Here is a 10,368-nt window from a genome sequence, read left to right on the forward strand (position 1 = left end):
TTCTTAGGGCAGAAATAGCGGGTTCTCCTCTCTGCTTTCAGTAAGTAATGTGGTGTTAGAGAAGACACAGAGTTCAGATCTTTAAACAGTCTCAGAGCCAAGGCAGCATAGAAACACTGACCAGAGAACTTAATGTGTGCTCCCTGTAATGGGAGTACTGAACACCCGGACCCTTTTCTCTTCCAGTGTTTTATGCTCACACACTTCTAACAATTGAAAAGGGAAAAAAAGTCCTACTCCCAAGAAAGAGAGTTGGGAGTGTACAAAGAAGTAGACAAAGTCAAGCTTTCTCTAGAGAGGAGAAGGAAGGGCTGGAGAGATGGCTCAGTGGTCAAGAGCAAAAACTACTCTTGCCTCAAAAGATCCAAGTTTGATTCCTACACCCATGTTGACTAGCTTACCACCACCCTTAACTCCAGCTGCAGGGGCTCTGCTGCCCTCTTCTTGCCCCCACAGGCACTCCACTCCACTCACCTCCATAACCCCTCCCCCATCACATAGACATACAATTAAAAAGTAAAAAATTAAAAAGAGGAAAAGACTTGGAAACTCGAGGCGAACTTTGTAAAAGCAGGTAAAAGTTCAAAGGAGAACAGGTAATGATCAGGGTGAGGAAGACGGACAGGCGAGCCACTGATCCTTCTTGTGTCTGTGTCTTCCTGTATATTCTACTAGTGGAAACCACCAGTGGAGACAGACTAAAAAACCTGACAAAAGACAGAACAAGTACCTCTAAGGTTTCCTGGGAGAACAGATCTACCCGGTTGGTATTTGATGAAGGACTCAGAGCCTCCTTAGGAAATGGAAACGTTGTTGGCCATCAGTGTGTGGTTGGCAAGATGGCTCAGCAATAAAGATGCTTACTGCCAAACCTGAAGGCCTGAGCTTGATCCCTGGACACATGCGGTAGAAAGAGAACTGGCAAGGTATTCTCTGAGCTCCACATATGCTCTGTGAAGTCTGTGTCTCACCTTCTCCCCAGGTAAATGAAAAAATGAAAAAGTGGTGGGGAGCACATAATGAGTCCAAGAAAGAAAGAACATTACTAAAAGCTAAAACTGAGAGTCTGGGAGAAGACTGGAGAGATGGCTCGGTGGTTAAGAGCACTTACTGTTCTTCTAGAGGACTTGGGTTCAATTCCAGTTAGGTGGCTCACTTCTGGAATTCCAATTGCAGAGTAGCTAACTCTGGACTGGCCTCCCCAGGCACCTGCTCTTTCAGGTATAAAATTAAAAATTTAAATAATTTTTTTGAGACAGGGTTTCCCTGTGTAGCTCTGACTGTCCTAGAACTCACTCTGTAGACCAGGCTGGCCTTAAACTCTAAGATCCACCTTACCTCCCAAGTGCTGGAACTAAAGGCATATGCCACTACAGCCCAGCTGAGATGAGAATCCTAACACAAGACAGTGTAACAGGTTAGAATGATTAATTTTTGTTGAGGTTAGAGGTGCCTGCTCTCTACAAGTTAGAAGTGAACCAGCTTCGTTGTGAATGTAGGTAGCTTCAGCCCAGACTTTGGTACTCAGGCAGCAGTGCAGTGAACAGAGTGACTGCTCTATTCATGGGCCAGTGAGGCTGCCGTGTACTCAGCCCGTTTGCTGTTCAAGACAGCCTCTTGATAACAGGTTAGATTTTTTTTTTAATTGTTATCTGGGTGCTGGAGATTGTGCTCAGGGGCCTCCAACAAGTTGCTTCTTTGTTGTTGGTTTTGAGACAGTTTCTCTGTGTAGACTTGACTATTCTGGAATTAGCTCTGTAGATGCTGGGCTTGACTCAGAGATCAGCCTACCTCTGAAGTAAGAGTGAATTTCAAGAGCAAACATTAAAAAAAAATAAAATAAAAAACGGATTTCCTACCAGGTATGGTATGGTGATGCACATCTATAATCCCAGTTCTTGGGAAGCTGAAAACATAGCATGCTAGGCTATGTACATACAGAGTCCCAGTCTTAGAAAACCAGACAAGCTGGGCACTGTGACACACACCTTTAATCCCAGCACTTGAGGGGCAGAGGCATCCTGGTCTACAATTCTAGGCCGGCCAGCCAAGGCTAAATAGTGACACCTGTTTCATACACAGTGAGCACAGTGGAAATGAGAAAGAAAGATGTGGAGAGAAACCAAGAAGACCCACAAAAGCAGCAGTGAACTGTTATAACTATAATGCATAACAAGTTCTATGGGAAAATCCTGACAAAGCTTACAGAAAGGTTTACCCAAACCTGGATGTATTGTATTCTAGAACATCAGATAGAAACCTGATCTAGAAGTAGATCATCTGCCTAGCTCTTCATTTGGATTTGATTCCCAAGAAACAAATTTTAAAATGCCACTTATCCACAAACCTAAAATGTAAGTTGGTTCCAATAACATACTTCCCTGTTGAGCAAAGAAGATGTGGATACATGGTACGTCTCCAAATATGTGAGGGGCTTTTACATATGGACTGAGAGATGTTCGGAGACTCCATTGAATGAGCTAAAACCTCTGGTAGAGGCTACCAAGAAGCTAAAGCCCACTCAGCACTGTCTCTGGAGATGGTAAGTTCCCCAGGACTGGAGTGGGAGGAAGGCAAAGGGAATCACAGTTGACATTTTGAAAACACAGGACTGTGCTTTCCTACAAAATGTATCCCAGATGTTTCTCCTAGAAAGTAATTATTTTACTGTTCCTATATGTAAGTGAGGAAGAGTGTGAGTAGCTTGCTTTACTCATGGGGTAGAACCCCGACATGGTCCTTCTTCTGTTTATGCTAAAGACATGGTGCACTGACACCTGCATTTGCAAGTGAGGTTAAGACTAGCTCCTTTAGCCCGGCGGTGGTGGCACTCGCCTTAAATCCCAGCATTTGGGAGGCAGAGGCAAGCAGATTTCTGAGTTCAAGGCCAGTCTGGTCTACCGAATGAGTTCCAGGACAGCCAGGGCTACACAGAGAAACCCCCTGTCTTGGGAGGAAGGAAAAAAAAAAAAAAGACTAACTCCTTTGAAGGACCCTTCCTGGACATGGAGTGATTGTCTTTCCCTAAAGCAGGACCATATTCGTCAGCTCCAGTAGTATATTAGAACCAGTATCAGGCAGAGCCCCTGCTGACCAGAGGGCTCTGGAACAATGTAACAATCCCTGGCCCCAAAGAACACTGTCCTCAACTCCTCCTAGACAAAATATTTGCAAAGGGAGATGGCCGGACGTGGCAGTGAAGAGTGGCCACCAGGTGGCAGCAGAGTTTCAGCTGTGGAGACCCATTCCCCAGTTCTCTGGCAAAGATGGGCCTGTCCACAAAATTTACAGGCCACCTCTACTCAGTGAGGCTCCAGAAAGGGTCTCCTGTATCTCACTTAACTATTCACAGGCAAATCTTGAGAATAGTGAACCCACATTTAATCTCACTAGAAGCAGTGGGGATTGAAATGGGCTGTAGTCCACTCACCCATTCCAGGCAGTAGGGACCAACCTGAGTCAGTCACCCTAGCCTGCTCATAACCCTAGTTCCTTTGCATCCAGGACATAATGCCTAATCCTGACAGGAGTTTCTCCAGTCAGGAACCAGAGGTGATCAATTGAAGCTTCTCCAACCTGTTGAAAGATTGGAGGTTCTTGTAAGGTTTCCCCAGGGCCCAGCTCTGACAAACTGTCTGCAATTAATGATGCTTCCTGAGCTCTGGAGACAAGATTTATGCATCTAATAAAGTCTATAACTTCAGGCTTAGGCTGGGGGTAGGAAACTGAAAGCAGAAAGTCCCCAGGGGACTATGGGAGGGGGTCCCAGGTGGCTCTTAATAGAGCTATGCATTTCCACTGCCTGTCTAGATTTCCCCCCAGGCTGCTGATGAGGTGGGGGGTAGGGGACATCAGGTATAAGAAGACCTTGGGGCCCTGAGGAGGCAGATGGCAACATGGATTCCAAGTGGGCTGCTGTGCTGCTGCTGTTGCTGCTGCTGCTGAACTGGAGCCACACTGAAAAGGCAGGGAGCTGGGGTGAAGACCAAGCCTTTGCAGTAAGTGAGCATTCTGCTGGCCCATTTACTCAGCCACACCTCCCCTCAGCTGAAACTTAGGGTACAGGGTTTGATGTTCGCCAGGCTACTGAGGTCTTCAAGAAGTCTGGGTTCTAAGGGAGGGAAATGGCTTCTCGGCCCATTCAAGTTTCCCGTAGAAGCCATTCTTTCCCTCCATGTCTTCAGTGTACAAGACATTGCTAGGTTCCTTCCCTGCCACTCCCTCATCACAGGAAGAAGATAAGGGATCCCGACTACCACAGTATGCCCACACTCCAAACAGGATGCAGATTCCTGGGTCCCTCTTGTATATTCTGCTCCAGGCCATGGAAAGACCTATAAGGAGCCCAGCTTTCCTGTTTCAGCCCCAGAGGTGAGTTCCAAAGGGCAGAGGCTGGGAAGGGTGGAGGGCAGAGGGAGACATGAGGGAAGGTGAGGTAGAGGGAGTACCGACTAAGGATGAATCTCTCCTAAGGTTTGGCAGAAGTGCTTGGGGTTCCTGGAGCAAGGAGCAGCTAAGTCCCCAGGCTAGAGAGTTCTGGAGCATGGCCACTCCTCAGCGCTTTGGGAAGAAGTAACATCATCTGCTGTGGTGCCTGCATGCAAAATCACTTCCCCATGCTCCATGTGTGCCCCCAAATAAAATTGTCTGGCTTCTGATTCCCTGTGTTTGGACAAGACTTTGAGGAAACGGGTGGGAGCCCAAGGACAACAGTTATAGTCCCGTTCACCTCCACTCAGTCTCCAGCCATTCTGCTGTAAGGGTCCCCAAGGCTACTGCACCTTGCCTCCTGCCAGTAACAAAAGAATAAGGGGTTCAAAAGGAGAACAAACACGCCATGTTTATTCCTCTGACACCTTCATGACTCAGGGCCAGAGAAAGCATTTATTCTGGACTCCAATAGAATTCCAGTTTCCTTTCCATTCATCATCATGGAATGAGGGCAAAACCTGTGCTGGCTGGGGTCCTGTGGTTCATGGCTCCTTGCCTGCCTGTGCCTTCCTCAGTCTCAAGGCAAGCAGGCGGTGTCAGAGGTAGAGATGACACACCTCTGGAGGGTACCAGAGCTAGATGGATGCACGGACCCAGGGGCAGGCAGAAGGAGCAAGAAGTAAAAGATGCACACCCATCACTGCGTAGGGTGCTACTTGCTACCCGCCATGATCCTGAGATACTGCAGGGCACGGCGAGCAGCATCGCCTCGGGCCGCCTCCCTGGTGACTGCAGAGCCGTAGCACACTGTGGCTGGCTGGGTAGACAGTTCCACGAGGCACTGGCGAAGCCCACTCAGGCTCAGCTCCTCTGGAAACCAAGAAAGAGGAGGGAGGCACTGCTGGGATGGAGCACCAAATGGTGAACATCGCCCACCTCCCAACTCCTTTATACTTGCTTTGATCCAGTCCCTCCATCCCCAGTCTCTAGCTGGCCATACCAATATCCAGATAGCTGACATGGAAAGCCTGCTCCTCAGAGAGCTCACTGAGGACGTTGCAGCAGGCAGAGCCCAGAGCCCCTAGAGAGCCCACGGAGCAACTGCGAAGGGACAGGATCTTTTCTCCCACAGAATTCCGCAAGGAATCCCAGGTGCAGCCTGGTCCACGGTTCCTCAGTCCATCGAGGCGGGAGCTCACGCCCTAATGAGATAAGGGTGAGAAAGCAGCTAAGGACTGTGGGACCCCAAAACCGGGCATGCTCTGACTCCTGGCAGCCTTCCTCATGCCAGGCAAAGTTGCCCACAGGGGCTTTGCCCTAAGCCAGCTTTCACTAGTGACCTTACATATAGGCTGAGGGAACTGCTGGGTTCACAGGTTCAAGGAGCCCCGGGAAGAGAAGCAGGTCCAGACTCACTTCCAAATCACAGACCCAACCCAATTCCACACTATATCCTGCAGTATGAACCACAAGGCGAGCCCACACAAGCCACTTACAATAGAAAAATGGTCGTCATCAGGCTCTGCCTCGGCGCCATCCCGGGCATCCAGAGGCACTGTGTGCACTCGGAGGAGCATCTTAGCTGCTGCATTACGCTTCGCCAGCTTTTTGGAAGTGCCACTACCTGAGGGTGGGGAAGGAATTCTTCGATTTGGGGATTCTTAACAGACCAATGCTTTCCCTCCATGTTAACTTGGATAGAAGGTCCCACAAAGGGATACCAGTGCACAGAGGAGCTCAAGGCCTCTTCTTTTTAACTGGGAGTTGGTGAGCCAGAAAAAAGGGAAGGATGAGCAGGGACAAGGGACAGACAGGGAGGCCAGAGCTGAGCAGGGACCTGCAGAGCAAAGAAAGCTGGGACAGAGCACAGCAGGCAAAGAGCTACCTTGTGCTCGGAGTTACAGTGGCAGAGTGAGAAGTTACCAATCTCAAGGAAACGCTCCACCCGGCAGGTCATGGTGAACTCTTTGCGGTGAGCAGGCCCAGACTCCTGGGTCACCATGTACTCTGGCAAACGCCAGCCTTTTTGGACCACCAGCTCCTTGAAAGAAAAAAAAAAAATCCGAGGGTTAGTAAGGAACGGCTCCTCAGCCACATGGCCTTCTACCAAGAGCCTCAGCCTGTGAATGAGAGGGATGACCACCCCACCCACAAGGGCACACATCCCTGCCTCACAGCCCTAGTTCAGAGGAGACAGCACACACGAAAATGAAGATGAGGCACACCTGCAGAGCACCAACAGGGTTGCACTCAGACTGCTGAGGAGAGACAGGGGGCTGCATCTCCATGGGAGGGCTCCTAAAGGAAAAAGGGCCCAGGCCAATGCTGAGGAAAATGCAGAGGTTCCTTCTGTCCTGGTCATGGATCAATTGCCAGCCACTGCCACCTCCCAATTCCTCACCAGGCAAGCAGCTATCTGTCTAAACATCTAGCCTTGCTCCTCCCTCCCCACTCCCCATCAAGTGAGGCCCAGCTACTTCCCAGGGGCATTTAGATTTGGAAATACTTCAGCAATATCCCTGTGTTGGAGGTAAAGGAGCTGTACAGCCAGTCCTGGAAGTACCTTTCGGTGGCGCACGCCTTCAATCCCAGCACTTGGGAGGCAGAGGCAGGCAGATTTCTGAGTTCGAGGCCAGCCTGGTCTACAGAGTGAGTTCCAGGACAGCCAGGGCTACACAGAGAAACCCTGTCTTGAAAAATAAAAATAAAAATTTAAAGTACCTCCTAGCTCAGGCTTACCAACCAACTGATAAAAAATTTTCAATTATGCCATTCTGCGATTACTCTCAGATTTCCTCATCCTGACCTGCCTGGGTCCAAGGGCTATGAGACTAAAAGTCAAGACTTCCTCCTTCCTCCAAGATGTCAGGGGACTCAAGATACCTGGTTAGTACAGCAGGTGGAACGGGGGCAGCAGCTTCTGCAGCAATGACAGCAGTGTCCTCAGGCAGTGAAGAGTCTAGGAGAGAAAAAGAACTTCCCGAGGGGAAGAGGACCTTGGATTCACACCCATGTAGAAGGGAATGAGGGTATGAGGTCCTTCTGACCTTTCCATCCCCTGAGATCTCCTTCCCCCTGATGCAGACTCAGAGAGCCTCAGCAACAGCTCTTCCTCCTGGGATCCTCTGCTGACCCACACTGGCTCAGAAGCACTGAGGTTGGGTTGGGGGCTCAGAAAAAGAGTCTCTTCCTACCCAACAAGCTGCAACCTGAATGTGGAAGAGGGAAAGCCATCTTGCTAGAAAGAGGGGGCATGCCAGGACCAACTTATCAGTCTTAGCCTCCACCCCCTATGTCCTGTCTCAGGCCCCAAACAGCCACCGCCCATCAAAGGCGGCTGGCTATTATTACTCTGAGGCACCCTAGAAACACCCTGTTCAGCTTCAGAGGAAATTTTCAGGAATGGGCCAAGAGAGGGTGGCCATAAGTCACCAGACCAGGCTTAGGGAGAGCAGTAGGTAGTGCAGAGGCCTGGGTTCTCACAGGGCGTCTAGTGTGCCTTGGCTGTTCCTCCCTCACCTGCTGTCCTCCAGGGCTGGTTCCAGCATGCTCCCCCCTTTGAGGTGTTTGAGGGCCACCTCAGCTGCCTTGTGCTTGGCTGCCTTCTTGCTGGGGCCCTGACCTAAGAAAAGGGGTGTGGGCAATACTGGAGGTCACCAGCAGGACAGCAGAGAAACCAGCCCCCACAGCCTCTCTCCTCATAGCCAGAGGGAATGAAGAGCCTCTGACCAACCTCCCCTGTCAGAACTGGAAGGGTTCTGCTAATTGTTGGAATAGCCTTTGTCCTAGTTAACTTTAACCATCAACTTGGCACAACCTAGGATCTTCTGAAAGGAGAGCCTTAACTGAGGAACTGCCTAGATCAACCTGGCCTGAGGGCACATGGGAGGGGGGGGAGGGCTGGCTAGATTGTTAACTGTTATGCCCAGCCCACTATTGTGGTGCTATCCCTAGGCAGGTGGTCCTGAACTGTGTAAGAAATCTAGCAGAGAACAAATAAGCCTGCCAACCAGCATGTAGAATCTGCTATTGTTCTTGCTGTGCTTCTATGGCTGTGAAGTGAGTTCCTTGGTCAGAAGTAGCAAGGATAAGTTTATTTTCTTTGGCCTTGACTGATAATGTGAGTTTCTTCCCTAACTTCCCTCCATGATGAATGTAACCTGAACTGTAAACCAATCAACCCTTTCCTCTTCTAAACTGCTTTTGGTTAAGGAGCCTTATTACAGCAACAGAAGTGGGCCTTGAACGCCGGTCCTTCAGTCAGCTCCTGTAATTAAGCCGTGCCAGGCTGGACTTCTGAGCTCCAACACTGGTGGGTTGGGGAGGGATGTTTTGCTTTGTCTTTCTTTCCTCTTTTCTCTTCCCTCACTAAGTAGAAGGTAGAGAGACAACGGAGGGTCTGTTCTGAACTCAAAGCTCTGCTCTGCCACGTATTAGGTATGTGAACACAAGCCCACCATTTATAATTTCTCATACTAAGTTCTTCAAGTTCCATGTGAGGCATGAAGACTAGCAGTGTGTGCTTGCTCCCCCTAATGCCCACGAGGAGTTCAGTGTCTCATTTACTCTTCCTCTGGGGTGATGAAGTAGCAGATCCCTGTGACATTTCCTGTTCACGCCAGTGAGTCTCTCAGGTCCCGTCCACCATCTCACAGCCCTGTTCCAATCCAAACGGTAGCTTTCCCCTGAAATCTCTCCATCCCTCCCTGGCTTTAAAGGAGAGGACTGTGAGGTGATTCCATGATTCACGGGCCCTGTGAATGCACACCCCAGCCAGGCTGCCCAGGCCTTCCTCACCAGTGCAGCTGGTGTCGCCAACGGTGACCCGGAAGGTGAAATTAGGTTGATGGGCTTGGCCCTCGGCTTTGAGAAGGTCGTACACGGGCGTCTTTCCTATTCTGGTCCCATACTCCTGAAGAAGGCTGATCGGGGTCTTGCCCGGGTTGGCGGCCAGCATTTGCTCTATGCTGGGAAGGGGCACAGACCAACATCACACTTCCCCTTTCGGCACCCACCTGGCCAATCACTGTCACATTAGACCTAGCCACATTATAGGGTCCATGAATTCCCAGGCAGTATAGCATCCATTGACTGGGTTAAAAGTTAAGGTGCAAGAGGGAAAGCAAGGTCCCAAGGCAAGTGGAAAATGTCTTGTTCTCAGTTAAGGCGAGGGATCCTGTGCCGTAGTGCTGGTTAGACGTGCAATTCCCCCTGTCACAATGCAATTTCGGGAACCCAGTACCCACCAAATACACTGAATGTCGGGGCATAAAGCCCAGGGCTCCAGTGCAGTCTGGGAACCAAGCCAACCCCAAACTAGAGCTGGAGGCGGTGGCCACAGCCCCAGTGCATGCCGGGAACCTCTGCCCACTACCCCAGTGCTTGCTGGGAACAACCCTCAGGCCAGGTGCATGCTGGGGCCGCGCCGCTGCCCCACCGCACCACCTCACACTTTTCGTCCTGCAGGAATCCAAGCGAGGCAGCTCACCTGGGCAGCCCGCAGCCTGTAGTAGTGCCGGAGCCCTGATCCTCTTCACTCATTCCCTCCTCCGTCCCCGCGGGCGCCACCGTGACTACAGTCTCCACGCACCCCAGTCCACCGCCGACGAGCTAGGGCCGGGGCCAAGCCCGGAGTCGCGGCCGGTAGGGCCCGCTGCGGGGCATGCTGGGATCTGGAGTCCCCGTCCACCCGACTCCTTGTGTCTTCATAAGAATCCGAGCTACCCGCCCCACAACCCTCAGCGAGGCTCGCCCGGGCATCTGCACCGCCCTCTGGGAGGAGCGGAACCTCCGCGGAAGCTTCCCAGGCTACGAGTAGTTTTTGTTTTCTAAAGTCATCCCGCCTTCCTCCTAGCGCACCGCCTCCTCCCGAGCAGAGACTGTGAGCATGCGTACTAAATGAGTGGAGGCGGCTGGGAGCGGGTCGGCAAGGGCTGA

General features: G+C 50.9%; 2 protein-coding genes across 5 annotated transcripts; one reads left to right on the forward strand and one right to left on the reverse strand.

Annotated features, from left to right (window-relative positions):
• Positions 1-8: 8 nt before the first annotated feature.
• Positions 9-4,658, forward strand: Npff (neuropeptide FF-amide peptide precursor). Its single transcript, XM_052161834.1, has 3 exons — positions 9-3,998; positions 4,232-4,371; positions 4,474-4,658. The coding sequence occupies exons 1-3, from the start codon at positions 3,897-3,899 to the stop codon at positions 4,574-4,576; spliced, it is 345 nt and encodes a 114-aa protein (XP_052017794.1). The 5' UTR covers positions 9-3,896; the 3' UTR covers positions 4,577-4,658.
• A 182-nt stretch (positions 4,659-4,840) lies between these two features.
• On the reverse strand, positions 4,841-10,012 carry Tarbp2 (TARBP2 subunit of RISC loading complex). 4 transcript variants are annotated; one of them, XM_052161805.1, is made up of 10 exons: positions 9,920-10,012; positions 9,229-9,398; positions 7,951-8,053; positions 7,626-7,640; positions 7,315-7,407; positions 6,657-6,729; positions 6,355-6,472; positions 5,928-6,055; positions 5,432-5,633; positions 4,841-5,301 (listed from the first exon to the last, which is right to left on the reverse strand). In XM_052161805.1, exons 1-10 carry the CDS (start codon positions 9,970-9,972, stop codon positions 5,144-5,146), a joined length of 1,113 nt encoding a protein of 370 aa, XP_052017765.1. In that variant the 5' UTR covers positions 9,973-10,012; the 3' UTR covers positions 4,841-5,143. The 4 variants fall into 4 exon arrangements, with proteins under 4 accessions (XP_052017765.1, XP_052017767.1, XP_052017766.1 ...); XM_052161807.1 differs by lacking the exon at positions 9,920-10,012 and adding an exon at positions 9,678-9,787; XM_052161806.1 differs by lacking the exon at positions 7,626-7,640.
• Between the last annotated feature and the right edge of the window lie 356 nt (positions 10,013-10,368).

Source organism: Apodemus sylvaticus, chromosome 17 (assembly GCF_947179515.1).
Source record: "Apodemus sylvaticus chromosome 17, mApoSyl1.1, whole genome shotgun sequence".
Taxonomy (NCBI): domain Eukaryota; kingdom Metazoa; phylum Chordata; class Mammalia; order Rodentia; family Muridae; genus Apodemus; species Apodemus sylvaticus.